At 35.4% G+C, this 17,099-nt stretch overlaps 1 protein-coding gene across 5 annotated transcripts in view; it reads left to right on the plus strand.

Annotated features, from left to right (window-relative positions):
* Positions 1 to 11,098, plus strand: part of PRDM5 (PR/SET domain 5) — an 81,076-nt gene extending 69,978 nt beyond the window's left edge. For all 5 annotated transcript variants that reach the window (XM_015861929.1, XM_015861927.1, XM_015861928.1 and 2 more), the window contains exons 15-16: positions 4,364 to 4,468; positions 9,211 to 11,098. In XM_015861929.1, coding sequence (XP_015717415.1) covers positions 4,364 to 4,468; positions 9,211 to 9,375 — 270 coding nt within the window. In that variant the 3' untranslated portion in view covers positions 9,376 to 11,098. The remainder of the gene's footprint in view (positions 1 to 4,363; positions 4,469 to 9,210) is intronic.
* The last annotated feature ends 6,001 nt before the right edge of the window (positions 11,099 to 17,099 follow it).

The raw sequence follows: 17,099 nt of genomic DNA on the forward strand, positions 1-17,099 counted from the left end.
CATAGTCTGGCAGTATATGCCGGGGGGTTTCTAGGACAAGCAGAAGGATCCTTCAGGTTCTCTGTGTCTTCTTATTCATTGCTGTTCTGTTTGCTTTTGGTAGACATTTGCTGTTACCCACAGCTCACCTTGCAGTTTAGCCTGTTTAGGCTACCTCAGGTTGAACTCTTTCCAGGCTCCTGTAGTTCTGTCTCTTCAGCTCCCTTTCTGATGGGTCTGTTGACCAAAATGGTACCTGTTCTGGTCACCATTTTTAGTAGACATCACCTCCAATTGTCCAAAGAGCTTCTGAGTGTAGTTTGAGGGACACATAAACAGTAATAATCAGTAATGAATGAAATAAAAAGGCTGTTACTGGTGCTAGCAAAGGATTTAAAGCATTCAAAGAAATGGCGTATGTGAAGTATAAAACATATATGTCTTAAGCTTCCCTGAATGCTTAAGATGACCTCTAAATAACGCTCCCAGGAAGTCAGAGTCTGTCTCTCTCCTATATTCTACAGCAGGTTATGCCACTGCTTTTCCTAGGTTGTTCAGAGTGACTGAGCTTCTGGATTTTCAGGGTTTCTAGTTGAGATGTCATATATTGGTAACTGCAGGCCTGGTTGACATAGTTTAATGTTTTCTGAGTGATCGTGTTTGTTTGTCCTAATCCCCAATTTTCCATTCTTGCTATTTTTTTCAACAACACTTTATATTTTTTTTCAATCTCTTGTGTTTCCTTTAGTAGGAGTAAATCACACCCCTAAGAGTTCTTTTCCACTGTTTACTAAGGAACTTGGATTGAGATCTTTTCAAAATCATTGTCTTTACCAAGAAACTTTGTGTGTGTGCTGCAACCACGAGTAGCAGCCTTATTGTTCATTTTCCCTAAATATGTCATGTTTGCCTCTAGACTTGTCTGTTATAGATAGGTAAATTCTGTATGTTTCCAAGGGGGGTGGGGGGGGTGGAATTTTTTATTATTAAGTAATATAAAATGTCATATGTTTTTCCTAGTTTCTCTTGGTTTTCCTGCTTGTTCAGTTGTCAGCACAAAGAAAATTCACATCTAGTTCATTGATTGTCATGTAACACTTAAGATGGTCAGTGTATTTCACCCTGACATTCTCATTTTTTTCCCAGTGCAAGGCTCAGTTTGTGTCGAGTCCATGGTGATATTTATGATTCAGCTATCCAAACGCAGAGAAAGTGTGCTCTGGAGAGAAAATAATGTTTTTATTTATCATAGTTGTTGTTAAAATTCTGCTCTTTATTTATTTATTTATTTATTGTTTTGGAAATTTCATAAGCTAAAAATCACCAGAAATGTGAGCTTCTACGTTAGAGTACCATTTTCACAGAGAAACCCCTTCCAGAATGGCAAGTCTCATTTAGGCTCTCCTGGGTCTTTCTTGACTTGATGCTGAAAAGTTAGAAATCTCCATCTATATATTTCTATTTAGGCCTGGTATACTTAAAAGAGTAATATTAAATCACTTCAGTATCAGCCAAATCCTGTCTGATCTCAGTCTCTCAGCTCCCTTCCTCACTTGCATCATCATTAAAAGGAAACACATGTAGGCCTTTGGCTTTGCTGCCACCATAACCATGGGCTGGCAGATGCCTTAAGAACTGAGGGTAGATTTATACTAGCAGTTGCTAACTCCTCTGAAGTCTAACTTATATGATCCTTTTGCTGACTTCCTGTTTTGTTGACAGTTAGCTTGTTATTCCCTTTTCCAACTTTATTCAAATCGTACCATTGTCCATGTTGTCCTTGTGTGGTGGCATTTCAATTCATTCAGACTTATTGCTGTGTTTTTAAATACATATATATATATATATTTACATATGTGTATGTGTATATATAACTGTATAACACAGCTGTTTTATTATAATTTATCTTATGTTTTTTTAATGAACACAAATGTGAATGAAGGGCAGCTTAATGAAGAGAGCAGGCTGATGTGAATCAAAACTGTGTCTGCTGAAGTTAATGGAATATACAGATGTAAGGGATCTAAAATAAGATCAAAGGCAGTTTTGGATATGTTTCATGTGCTACGTATGTGAATTTGAATGTAAATGCCAAAAGAATCAATAGATATGCCTTTCTTTATTTTTTCTATTTTTTTTTTTTCCCTCCCGCAGTATGGAATTGTACAGATCATACAAATAAATGCATGTAACCTCACGGGGCAGTATTACTACCCGGGCTTGTGACTAACTTCCTGGTGTTCAGATTGGTGTTCTCTCTAAAATGGAACCTAGGCACTTCTGAAGCCCTTTTGGCTCTGAAATGATGAAGCTAATCATAATCAAGTTAACTCTTCCGTTCTCTTTAGAACAAGATGATAAAAAGAAAGCAAGTGTACCTGATACTGCTTGCAGTAATTGATTTTTTTCTGAGGTTTTTTAGATATACACATCATACGCTTTACATTTTCCCTTTCAGTGGAACAACTTGCACAAAGAAAGGTTGTTTTCTGAGATCTCACAGAAAATGTGGTTTATGTTAACCACAATGCAGAACCAATTTAAAGGTGTTGCAGTAACCTGCTTTTCGTATGGCTTATTCATATATTTCCTTAAAAAAATAATGCTTCATGAAGTCTTCAGGCAATCCAGAAAACTTAATTACAAAGTTTTTAGTATAGATGGTAATTTAAGATCAGTAGAGGTATTTTAAAAGTAATTTATGTTTTACTCTACACTGAAGTGTTGTGGAAATTACAAAATTAAGTTAATGTTGAAAAAAAAAAACAACCAAAAAACACAAAGAAGATAAACGTGTAAGGAGAATCTTACAAAGAAAACTTTAAGGGCTTCTATTAGGCCTCCTTAATGATGTGCAGCTGGACACCATCTAGTCAGGCTGTGTCAGCAGACAGTTTTGTCTTGCATTAAACTATAATGTATTTTTAAAATTTCATAATACACTCAAATGTAAAATTGATATTGCTAAAGAACTACTTTTCCCTGTTGATAGTGCTTCCTGTCACTGCAAGCTGAGATGTTTCTTTGACAGAACCTTTTCTAGGAAACTTCATGGGAGCACACTGTCATGGCTTACCACAGAAAAACTGTAGTCTATAGATACTGCAAAGAGCTGCCCTAAAGAAAGAGTCTGGGATTTACCCAGAGCAGCACCAACTGATATTCTGTTTGTTTAATTTATGCAGTTTATGCTGAGCACCTGGCAGGATTAAGCAATACATAGAGATGTGTTTTCCCCTGCGTACTCAATTGGAAGTCAATAACACCTTTTAGCTTCAAAACCTTACCTGAGTTGTTCATTTGCCCTTAGCATTGGATCTCACAGAACCTCCTAAAAGACCAAATATGGTTAATTACTATTATTTGTTAATTCATGGAGTTATCATTTTTATTGCCTATTGATTGTCACTTTTTATTTTCAGTTTTACCTAGTGAAAATTCCTTAGTGGTAATCTGAGCACCTATCTTTTGAATTCAAGCAATATGTAATTAGGGAACAAAGGAAAAAGAAAGTAGAATGAAAGAAGTATGATTGTCTGAAAATAAACATGGCTCTAGAGCTTCAGAATCATCAGTGGACCAATTTTTAGTGCCAGAATACTTATATTCATATTAAATTACTTCATTTAGATGTTGTTTTCCATGCAGTTCTTTCATAAGTTTAGTGGAATAAAGGAGGAATTACCTATCTATAGGTTTATATATTAAGGAAGAACTTAGAAGAAAATCTCTATATAAGTGGTTTTCCATACTTACCTCTAATATTTAAGCATTTGAGGTTAGTAAACTTGCTACTTTTATAATGTTGTGTGTTACAGTAGCTGCTAACCAATAGTACTAATAAAAATACAGATGGCTAGATTGCCATCTGTACTTCTTCTGAGATTCTGCAATGAATTTGTGATTAACCTTCTGTCATCACTTTTTTCAAAACAAGCTTTTTTTCTCTACTGCAAGATTTTTTTGTACCCCCAGTTCTTCCCCTCATTTCTTCCCTTCCTCGGAAACCTGGTAAAGAATGTGAGGTTTTATAGACATCTTACTAGTCTTTATGCTTTAAGCTTTTGTGGTGGATGAAGGAAAATACATTGAAATTTTATGTTTTCGTACCTTTCATATTACAAAAAACAGACTTCCAAAATGACTGGGTTTGAAAGACTGAAACAGATAATTAATTCGTAAGTGGGTGTTGAAGTGGAAACTGTCAGGCCACAGCTTTCCCAGCTTTCACTTAATCATCTGAAAGTCGTTTTCTGTTGTTTTCACTGACTGTAATCCCTTAGAGAGAATATAAAACTTGCACCATCCAGCATGGAATTCCACTCCTTTAATGACTTGGGCTCTGTGTTGACTCACTTTCACTCACTGTTGTCATTTCATACAGGAAAAGCCATACCAGTGTTCTGAGTGTAACAAGGCTTTCAGTCAAAAACGAGGCCTAGATGAGCACATGAGAACCCACACCGGAGAGAAGCCGTTTCAGTGTGATGTGAGTTGATCTATCTGTTTGTTTTCTTGACTTCAGTGCAGGAGCAAGGCTTATCTTCAGTGAGGTTATAGCCTTGCATCTATTGACTGTGGCATAAAGTTACACCTAATAGGTCTTCGATTGCCTAGATCATGAAAGACCATTCTGGTGAATTTTATGTATCCTTTGTGGTTGCCAAGAGCACTGCACACAATTTTTTTAATGGTTTTGACTCCCATAAGTGCTATTTTCACTGTTCTTAATGCAATTTGGGTGTTGCAAGTTACAAATTCATGCTAGTTGGATTTCCCTTTGATTGTTTGACAGGTTAATAGTTGGAGAGAGCAGCTTATACAGAAAAAGTTATTAAAGGCATTACATAGAATCTGAAAGCTTCTGATGTTCAATAACACAAGTATGAATTCAGAATGTGTCTTATTTTTATTAACTTAAATCTTGTGCGTTATTTTCAATATCTATGTGTTTTCTTTGAATGATGAAGAAATTACAGTTGCAGTGTATATTTGCAATTCTGAAATGCATAATATTGTATTAAAGTTCATAGATCACTGTCAATTACAGCATACCCCATTCTCTATACAATGCATCTCATCTCTTCCAGGGTGTATGGGAAGGTTGAATATGCAGAAACAATTGGCAACGAGTGACATTCAGAATTATCAAATACTGGATTTAAAATCTTTGTTTGAGGATTTAGTGAGGCCATCAGCCCAGGGAATAAAATGAGTGCATGTTCTTTGTTTTGTTTCTAGCACTGATTGAATTAGTCTCAAGCAAACTACCTGTTTTCAGCTATATCCTAGTTGGTTCAGTCAGAAGAGTTGTAAAATTGTTCAGAAATTTCTGAAATTGGATGCAAGTCTAGAATAACCACTTTGCATGAAAGTCAAAAGGCTCTACTAATTGATCTGGCTTTTAATGGCATAGTCTGACATTTTGTTTAGACTAAAAGGCACTGAATGAAAAATTTCAGACTCAGCAGTAGCAATTTTACTAATATCTACAAGTCAGGATATTTGCTGTATTCTTTTGGGATAATCTTATCCTGGCTATAGATAGCACCTTGAGAATTTCTCTCGTTTGAGATCATTGTCAGTAATATTTTCAGTTCTCAGATTGCTGTACAGTTTAGCAACTGCTGGCTGGCTTGCAGTGTAAGAACAAAGTTTCCCACATTTTGGATCCAAGATGTACTGGTCTTGGATACACTGTATGCTTTTTGGGACTAGTATGGGGAGGGTCGCTTTATTTTAATCTTTTTAATTTGTTATAGGAACTGCATGGAAATGTACTTTCCTGCTTCAAATAATTCTTCAGTCTTCCTGTTAGCAAGATAGCAGTTTGTTTTCTGAAATCATAATATTTCTTAATACAGCTGTGATCTGTACCTAGCCCTCATTCTTTCCCAAGAATTATGTACCTTCAATTACTGCAGTTTTTTTTTAATGCTTTAGATTACTGTTATGTTTTTCTCAAATCATTCTTCAGCACTCGTATTTGGCCAGCAACATACTAAAGAGATTGCTGAGTTTTCCTGCTTTTAACATGCATGGCTGTTGTCACTACCTCTCATTCATGCAATACTCACTTGCCCTTGTTTACAGTGCTCTCCTGCTTTATGTAATACAATGTAAAACTAATCCATACAGCCCATTTGAAGGTGTTGCACTTTCTTTACATAGTCATTTCTGTGTATTATTAGTCATTGAAAGCAATTTTAGAGCTTGTTTTTAATGAAGCAAAGACTTCACTTTCCACTGATAATAGTGGAAATTGAATATTCCCTTTTTATACTTCTAATATACATCACAAGGAAAAATAAAAACTGAAATACAGTAACACAAAATACGTATATCCTAGTATACTGCATCTTTCTCTGAAGACTTGCCTGTTTTTAACTGGAAGGACAGTTGAACTTTAGTTTTCTAAGAGGCAAGATATTATTCTTTCAGGGCTGAATGGTCTAGTGCTACTTATCCTGGTTTATTTCCAGTGCAGTATTTCCCACTGCTCTGCCTTTAGTTGACCCTACACTTTAACGTTTTAAACGTCAGTCAAAACTTTTATCATTTTTGAGAGAATGATTAGAATTCCAGTGCAAGTAAGCAAGTCAGTTGTAAATCCATAAAACGTCAGCTTTGCTTGTAAAATTGAAATATAAATCAAACTCTTGAAATAAGATATTTGTATGTTTGGGCGCAGCACAAGATATGTCATAACTTCAGGTAATGATCCTGCATTCGTTATTTTCTTTTTGGAGAAGTCAGGTAGTAAAATATCATAGAGCAATGGCAGGACATGATTCTAGATTCAGTTGTTAAATGAGCATTATAAATGAAAAAAAAATTACCATTAGACTGTGCTATAAGCAGTTAATCTTAAAAATCAAGAGATTTTTCTTTAATAATATTTATATGAATATTTTTAATACCAGTAACTTCTGAGGAAATCTCTAAAGCTGATTGGCCTAATGCGTCACAAAGAGTGTTATGTTTTACCCTGTTACCTTAGCCTTTTTTGCTATTGAAAACTTTTGGAGGAAGGTTAATACTGGTATGAATGGCTCTTAGGCTGGTTCTTTTTGTTCTGTGGTTTATGTTTTGACATTTTCATTCCATTCAGAGTGGATACTACAGATTCTACTTCTACCTTGGAATGTTTCTGAAAACTGTCTTTTTGTGAATATAATATGCAGTCATCGTTTAACTTTTTGGAAGTTACCTCAATGGAAGCTGAATTTGCTCCTTGAACTCTGTTACTATGTTCTCATTGTTTTTATTTATTTATTTATTTATTTTAAATTGTGAGATGTCTGTTAGATGCACAGAATACATGCTACTTATGTGTGTATATCCATGATTGGCTTCCTAGAATTCAGGAAATCTGTGTTAACAATGACAAGACACTTCTAACACATTGAAACATGAGAGCAAGTGTGATGGTAGTGATTAGGTACATGAGTTCACTTTGTGGAGGAGAAATAGAAAATGGTACTTGACAAAAGCAGTATTAAGACCCAGCCAGTGAATGCTGTAAGTAACATTCATCATCACTTAACAAAGGGTGACTGTTGCTTGGGGCTGAAAGAGGTAATTATATGTTTAGGGAAAAAAGTTGGAAAGTTACAGTTGCTGTATAATAGTTCTCTCTGTTACATCATGTCATAAATTCAGAAGTGTTCCATTGCAATAGCACATACAATGTTCTTGTCTGGGGAAAAATATTTTGGGTACAAAACTTGCCTCAGGCTGTTGCCTTTTTTATGATCATTGTATGGTTTTGCCTTAGCTGGCATTCATAGAATCCTAGAATCATGGAATTGTTCAGGTTGGAAAAGTCCTCTAAGATCATTGAGTCCAACCACAAATAACCATGCTACCCTAACTCTAATAACCCTCTGCTAAATCATGTTCCTGAGCTCCACATCCAAACTGTTTTTAAACACATCCAGGGATGGTGACTAAACCACCTCCCTGGGGAGCCTATTCCAGTGCTTAACAATCCTTTCTCTAAAGAAATTTTTCCTGATATCCAACCTAAACTTGGCACAGCTTAAGGCCATTTCCCCTCGTCCTGTCACCAGTGAGAAGAGACCAGCCCTGCTCTCATTGTAAGCACCTTTCAGGTATTTGAAGAGAGCAATAAGGTCTTCCCTCAGCCTTCTTTTCCCCAGACTAAACAGCCCCAGTTCCTTCAATCTCTCCTTGTAGAGCATATTCTCCAAGCCCTTCACAAACCTTGTTGCTGTTCTTTGGAAGGGCTTTTGCTCCATCACCTCAATGTTCTTTCTGTACCGAGGTACCTAAAACTGAACACAGTACTCGAGGTGAGGCCTCACGGTGCCGAGTTCAGGGGCAGGATGACTTCCCTGGTCCTATTCACCACACCATTCCTGATAGAAGCCAGGATGCCATTGGCCTTCTTGGCCACCTGGGCACACTGCTGGCTCATATTCATCTGACTGTCTGTCAGTATACCAACATATATGTATACTGCAGGTCACAATTATTTGTTTGTATAGTTAATTCTATTTGTGTATATTGCTTTTAAAAAGAGTCATCCAGCATTTTCGTTACCAGTTTGATATCAATATGAATTTAAAATTCCGTTTTCCATCATATTCTGTTGGGTTCTCTTGAAGTTCCTCTGCACAGGACTTGTTTTTGTTTGGAATTCTAAGATTGTAAGCCTGTACATGTTCATTTTTATCTACTGATATGACAACTGACTGTTTCATTTGTCAAATCTGGAGCAAAGACCAGGCAAAAGAACACTGCAGCAGTTGGGCTTCCTCCATTATAGTTATTAACTTTTGTTGTAGTCTTAAGAACCCCTTCTTTCTCATTTCTGTCTCTTAATAACAGAGAAGTTTGAACTGATTTTTAGGATCCCACAGATCCTTTTCTTCTGATCAGAAAGAAAGCGTTTCCCTTGAGGTTAAATTGACAGATGCTTGCAAGATTTTTGTCATAATTTTTGTTGTGTCCAGAAAGAAAAATAGGTTTTCTAAAAGTAACGTTACTGGAATACCTCTATGTGTTGTTAAGGTACAACATTGAAAGACAGAGTAATAATCTTAGAAGTGGTCTCTAAAGCAGTTATTCATTTGAAGACAAACTCATTTATTAAGTTTTGCAGTTATGCATAGCTATGGCTTCAGTGATGTAAAATTAGGAACATTATACATATTTGAAGTTTTAAGATCTCTGTTGTCATCTTTGTTATTGTCTTCTCTGGCCTAGGTTTGTGATTTGTCCTTCAGCCTGAAAAAAATGCTGATTCGACACAAGCTGACTCACAACCCCAATCGCCCAATGGCAGAATGCCAGCTTTGCCACAAGAAGTTTACAAGAAATGACTACCTCAAAGTGCACATGGAAAATGTCCACGGTGAAACTGACAGCTAATTATGATGTGTAAGAAGAATGGATCTCATGTTCCAAAGTGTGTGGAACACTTGCATGTGTACATACTCCAGACTTCTCACCTGACTAGTAGACATGGTCAGGGAAAACAACTGTATTCGCATGTTATTTTTCTCACTTTTTTAATATGTTAGCAGGACAAAACAAAGACATTCACTTGAAGTAAAATGTAGCTTGAAAATAAAAAGTCGAAGAGACAATTTGGTAAGATTTTATCGTAATTTAAAATGAACAAACAAAAATATCCAACCAGCTTTAAATAAATTCTACTTTCTCAATTACAGCCTTAAAAATCTAGATATTAGTGATACTGACTGGAAATCTTGGACATCTGAAGCTGAACCCCTGGCTGTCTGCAACTTTTTCTATATCAAAGCTTTGCATTCCATCGCAGATCTTAAAGTACAAACCAGGAAGAATTTGTCTATGTGATTGATTGCTGATTCTATCCAGACATATTATATTCAACTCTTACAATGCTGCATTTTATTGTGACATGATTTTGTCTCATTTTATTTACAGCTTTTTCATTACTAAATGGAACTCATTAACTTGTATTGGTTCTTGAAATGCCAGGATGTTAATGAGCCACGGGAGAAATACACCTAAGTAACAATGAAATTCTCCCAAATATCAGATTGAGTTGTTTACTGGAGTAAAACTCAGGAAAAGAGCTACCATAGGACTTCCTTGTGTCACATATACATAACTAAGAAATTGTTATTTACTAGAATAGAAAAAAATGTAACTTCAGAGAGTGATTGGGTGTGAAAATCCTGATATGGGTGTGACAATCCTGTGTGCCCCGGTGGCGCAGTGGTAGGAATGCCACGTTGCAACACCGGAGGGCCTGGGTTCAAATCCAGCCCTGTGGTGCAAGTGGTAGAAGTGCCTCTCTGCTACACAGGAGGCTCAAATCCCAGTGGTTGGACTCGATGATCTCTAAGGTCCCTTCCAACCCGCACAAGACTGTGATACTGTGATATATCAGCAGTTAATATTAAAACTCGGCCACTGGCAAATTTTCGTATTCATTTTAGACAATGTTTTATAAAACGAAGTAGTGTTGGAACATCCCGGTTCTAGTTTTTATGGGAAGAGAGTTCAGCTTTTCTGAACTGCAGTAGAAACAACTGGATGAACAGCATGATTTTTTTTTTTTTTTAAATCTCACTTTCTTCTCATATCTGTCGTGATAGATTTTTTCAACCAGCACCGCAACAGAAATAACAATAGATCTTCCCTGAGTTACATATGATCAGTTAGGCTTTAATGAGTTACCTGCAAGGTTTCTGCAGGCAAAGGTGTGATCTTTAGCCAAATCTGCAAATTTGATATTAGAACCGTGTCCCCTAGTTCAATATTAAAAATGAATAAGACATAGTAAGGCAACAGGCATAGTCTGCCGGACCATATCGTAACTGTTTAAAATAAGCCATTGCATTTACATACAGAGATAAATCCATATGAAGGGGGTTCTGAATGAGAATTGCATGTGAAGAATACAGTTAATACAGTGTTGTTCCTTAACATACCAGTTCAGTGTAGAACAAGTGACTTAGATGTCGCACTGATGTATGAAAGAAGATTGCATCACTACATGTATGTGTTATGTAATCTTGTGTTATGTTATAATCTCTACCCTGCAAAGTTATAAAGTCTATGTTCTTTTAAATTTCAATTAAACATGGAACCTTTTTTTCAAGTGTTTTTGTAGTTTTTCAGAGTATTAGTTCTGAAGGCAAACTGCATGGCTTATTTTTCACTAATTACAATTATTCAGTGTAACACTTGACTATTTCATTCCATTTGATTTGTATGTTTAAAATGCAAATACTTAATTGATTCTGATTGTTTAGGATTCCTGCAGACTATAAAGATTATAAAGATTTCCTACTTTGTATTTCCGATCTGTGTGTGAAAATATACTAAGTCCTTTTTCTGCTCTTTTTAGTACTTTTGAGTTGTTATAAAAATTGGAGTCTTTGATAGTTCCATATAAATAAGTTTTTCCATATAAATCAAATATGTTTTGCACGTATAAGATGAATATAGTAGAAATAGGTATTACCAGGCTGATGAAAGAATTCTTGTCTACTTATTTGGAAATGGTATTTTTATCAGACTTGTAAGTCCAGAGAAATTTAATTTATTCTTGCAGTTACTATAAAAAATCATGTAGTTAACTTGTTCAGATAGTAGAATCAATATCAAATACTCTGATGTCTGGTGATGTTTTTGGGGTATTAATTTAACTGTGTTCTTAATAATCTGCAGAGATAACTAATGTGGCTGGGATCGGAAGACATCACAGAGGTGACTTTTTTGGTTTTTGCCTTTTCGGCAAAAATAAAATCAAGCATTAAGTCACATTAAATTAAATTAAATAAATTAAATTTATAGATTTTAAAAAATATTTTTCTTCCTCTGCATTTTTTCCTCTGTAGTCAATGCAAACTACAGCACAGGGAATAGTGGAAGGCAATAAGATAAAAGAAAACAAAAAAGAAGAGTTCAAAGTTTTTCTAAACAGTTTTTGAGTGTCTACAATATAGAAACACTAAGAAGAAAATTGCCTTGCAAAAAGAAAAAGAAAATAAAAAAGAGGGATCATTTTATAAGTGGTGTTGCTTCATATTTTGTTGCCAGAGGTCTGCAGTGTTAAATATTTAGGATTAATAATTGTATTTAAAAATCATAGCTAATTGCTGAAGGTTGGTGGATGAAAATGATAAATTACTTAATTTGCTGATGGAAAAGCTATATTGTACATATTAATAGTAAATTCAGTAGCAGCATCTAACTAACTGGAACAGTGATCTTAATACTTTCAATAGAGTAATGGGTAGCCAGCATCTAGAAAAACCTTCGCTGAAAAAACAAGTAGGTGCAGAAGCCCAGCTCTACCTCACGTAGGTATGTAAGGAAGGAGACCAGGATCTTCCCGCAGACTAAAGTGGTTACAGGTCTGTCTGAGTCCCTACGGAACCAGCAGCTGGATCATCTAGGAACTGCCCTGTTCTTTCCATGAGGTGCTGGAGTTTCATGCAGAAGGTAAGATGATCTTGGTGAATTCATGGTGGTGAACTGCTTAACGGAGTTTATACACAATGCAGAGTTACCTTTATATATTTCTAATTGGTCATACCTTTCTTAAGAAAACAAAGAAAAACGAAACATAAGAAACCCCAAACTTTTTCCTTTGAGTAAAAAAATTCCATTGGCCAACATTCCCTTTAGGTGATTTTGAGAAGTGAGAAACTGAAACGTTGGTTTAAAGGTAATTTTTTTTTTTTTTAATATGCAATTGCATGTTTGTTTTGCTTTGTTAACTGTTATTGCAACATGGAAAAAAAAAACAACCATTAGTTAAAATAGTGATTCTTCTGTGGTGAGTTGTATAATACAGGCTGATATGAAGAGTTCAGAATTCTCCTTAAATAACAAGCACCACTGTTATTTTAGAAGACTGTGAGTTCTTTTTATTGCATGGTTTTCTCCAGACATTGAATTTGTTCTCTTTATTTTTCCATTACTGTTAACATTGAGAGAGTTCCACCTCTAATGTTAGGAAAAGCAGCAAACTCCTTCCTTTTGCTTTCCAGTCTGATCAGATGTACAGCCAAAAGCTGATACAAATGATTAACGTGACGATAACAGCAAACACAAAGGATATTTGTAGTTCTTTTTCTCTGTAAGATTTTCAAGGATTTGATGGATCCTTTAATTTATACTAGCAAGTTCAACCAGATCATTAAAAAAAAAAAAAAAAATAATTAAGAAATAAAAAATAAGTAGGTAGAAAGAAGGAGCAGCAGAAACAAAACTACACAGTGCTTCACTTATTGGTAGAAATGTATGCCGTGGTATGTTCTGATGCAGTCCTTTAAAGTGATGGGCAAATGCTTTGTGGTTAAACAAAAATCATTTGAAATGAGCTTGTGGCTGGAGTGGGCAAGAAGTGTGTGTTATGAGGAGATACATATCATTTTGAAGTGAAACTTCAATCACTTGAATTGAATTTTGGCTAATGGGGTCTTGTGTTTTGCACTGAATGCTCAATGATCTCTTGTAACCAGAGTCAACTGAGTGCTGAGATGGTTCCCATTGCTGTCAGTCTTTGTGCAGCCTAAGTGGAGTTGGACTTGGAGAAATGGCATATGCAATTATACTTAAGAAACATATTTGAGATGTGCTGATTGGATAAACTGCGATTGTTCAATTGAGATGGTTTATATATTTATTTATAAGTAATTTAGATGCCTACTATGCCTGCTACTTCTCTCTCTGTTATATGCAACTGAAATCTCAGATGGAATATTTTTTGAAGGACAGAAATCTTGTGTCATGGTATTAGCCCATCAGATTATGTGATCTATCCAAAAACTAACTGAAATAAAACTTGGATTTTCACATTATTTCTCAATTTTAATAAAGAGAAAAGTAGTAAGAGGTGTTAGCTAGATTTTTGAAACAAGGCACTCTCACAAGCGTTTCATGAACATCTATGCATACATATGCATAAACTGCAATATAGATCGGGTCTATAAAAGACAGTCTAGTATGAAAATATGAGTACATGATGTTGTAGTGATCTAAAGGCTGATTCTGTGTATGCTCCTTGAAATCAATGAACTTTAAGTAAGTCTTGGAATTTACATTCTTTATCATTTTCTTAACAGAAAACAGAGTTCCATAGTAAGGAAGTCAGTTCTGTAAAAGGCAAGCATAAGTGAAAAACAGTTGCTCTTTGATTCAACAGAGACATGTGAGTGCAAGTGAGAAACACACTGAAATCTTTGTCTTTAAAAATTGAACATTACAGAGAATATTTTCACTTTTTATTTGTCTTTGAGAAGGGCATTCCTCATAAAAGCACCATTAATCAAAATCTGGTGCTTTATTGCTTTGTTGTTGTTATTTTATCCTTCTATAATGAGAAGACTAAGCTCTTAAATCCACAAGTTCATTTTTGATTTGACAGCTGTTCAAACAAAACTGGGAGTAAATACTACAACAGGTGATGGTGCTGCTGGATTAGACACCTTCACTGCAATGTTATCCAGGTTGACTCTTTGGTACTAATGTTGCAGTTATTTTCTATCTGTGTCATGACTCACCCTTCAAAGTGTTCTTCAACAAATTTTTAACAAATTATGCCTGCTAAATTCAAGGTAGGTCACAAATCCATTTTGCATCAAAAGTATTTCTAGACAAATTAAGGCTTATAAAACCATTTGTCTTTTAAAAACCGATTTTTCTAACGAGTTCTTTCTGCTGTGGTAAAACTCAGAAAGATTGTTCTCTACATCATCTACATCTGTATGCGATTTGTTCAGTTTCATAGTAGGTTGATTTGTGATCATAGAGTCATAGAATGACTTGGGTTGGAAGGGTCATCTAGTTTCAACCCCCTGCCATGGACAGGATTGTCAACAACTAATCAGGACAAGATTGGGCTGCTCAGGACCCCATCCAACCTGGGCTGTCTGTTCACTCCCTTCTTCTTTCTTTTTTCATATTTTTCATGAAGTCAGTAATTGTAGCAAAATAGGTTAGGTTGAATATTGCCTTAGAATAGAAATGAGGATGAGTTGGGGGGGGGGGGGGGAAATAATTATATAATATATATATATTATATTATAATATATAATATAATATATAATAGTATATATTATATTATATAAAATTATATAATTAATCTTTTGGATTTTTTTTTCTTTTTTCTTTTTATTTTTTTTTATTTTTTTTCCCTGAATCTAGAAATTTGTCATTCAAAGAAAAGCTTTTCATTTTGCTGTAGAACTCTAAAACCCCTTCATTCAGCTGGCCATAGTGAGGTGGCATAGGGTTTGCCCGTTGGTTAAAAGTTAGCTGTTCTCAGTCCGATGGAAAAATCAGTGTGATTGCTTTACATGTTTAATGGTTTCTTTAAAAAAAATTAGGGTTAGCAGCCCATTGTTTCAGAAATAAAAATGCTGTTTGTTTCCCTTGTGTCAATTAGTGCATTTGTTTTTGTATCAAAAATGGCAGCTTACTTCTGTATATTTCTGTGACTGTAAGTAATCTGCTCTATCAACTGAGACTGTCTTTTTGTATTTTTTTGTTAATTGACGAATTACAATCAATTGTCCTGCTTTGGTTTCAGTTTACTAGTTACTAGGCCTGTGCTTGTTTGCTAGGTACTGTGAACTACATTCTATTTTCTGAGTCTTTCAGCATTATACCAACTCCACCCTTTAGGATTGGCACATGCTTTGTTTTCTTTATAAAAGGCTAACAGCAGAAGTCAGTATTTTCCTATTCAAATATGTACATATTAATCCAAATTAACATGTTGTCAGTAAGCAGAAATATAGTTCCTCACTAGTGGAGATAGGAGTCACTTTAGCAGTAGTTCTTCATCATTAAAGGATAAATACTTACATGCTTTGCTTCAAAATATATTTTCAGAAAGGTAGAAACAACTTTTGAAGTTGTTGACTTCTAAATTCCTCTAGAATTTAGAGCTGCGCTGGATATGGCTGTGGCATTTGCCTTTGCTTTTTCTGTAAGCAGATCCTGACTGGATAATATCTGTTTCTACCATCTCTTTTCCCACTCAGTAGTCATCATTACATATTTTGATAAGATCCAGACATAAAGAAAAACACTTTCTAGAAAGCCAGTAAAATAACTTATGGATGAAATGGGTCTCTATTCCTTTTCAGACTTAACCATAGGTGAATCCACAGCTGCTGTAGATTTTGGCACTGTGATCTCAGAGGCATGGAGAAGAGGAATCTGAGAAAACTGAATATGTTTTCTTGTTCTTATCTCATGCTTTCTCAATTTTACTTTAGGAGCATGATTTATACTGGTGCAAGAAAATGAAAGGCTATGGCCAGTACAGATGCAAGTAAGTTGTATTGAGATTTTAAGTTTAAATGTTTGCATATGTATGCATGCATGTGTGAACATAGATCAAAATGGGCATGCAGAAAGAAATAAATTTTATAAATATGACTTGTTTTACATAATGATAAAACAAGACAATTTGCATCCACTTTTATGTGTGAAAGTATGAAAACCTGGTTTGCACATTAGGCAGAAAACTTTCTCTACATGGTGTCTGTGAGAAAAAACTGACTATAGTAGGGGGACTTATCAACCTTCATTGATAAGGTTCACTGAAAAACCTGCTGATGAGCCACAGGATATTACTTCCATTTCCAACAACTAGCAGAAGTGTCCCTGTGTATGAGTAGATTTCTCTCTGAGGTGTGAGAATCCCTTATGCTGTAAAGTACATCGCTGCTGAGCTTGCACAGATGTTGCTCGTGTCCCTGTCTATCAGTACAAGACCATGTACTTGTTCAGTGGCAGAAATTTAAATGAACTTTCCCATGCAAGCATTGCAGAAGTAGTTGGTAAGTCAGATGGCAACTTAGCATATGTTTATTTGCAAACCTTTCACAACCTGAGCAGTTATGCATCTAGTTTGTATTGACCTCATGGCAAAAATTCCCAAGGTTGCTACATTTTGCTACCTTTGCTAATAGAGAATAGTGAGAACTGAAAACAGGTTGCTCATCTTTCAGGAAGTGATAATATAAGTAGAGAGGTTGTGATGGGCAACATTGTTTCATGTGTAATTTCATTCTTGCTTGGGTACTGTGGAGGAGAGAATTTAGGGTAGACAATGTCTAATCAAGTAGGTGGTTACC

This window comes from Coturnix japonica, chromosome 4 (genome assembly GCF_001577835.2).
Source record: "Coturnix japonica isolate 7356 chromosome 4, Coturnix japonica 2.1, whole genome shotgun sequence".
NCBI classification, from domain to species: domain Eukaryota; kingdom Metazoa; phylum Chordata; class Aves; order Galliformes; family Phasianidae; genus Coturnix; species Coturnix japonica.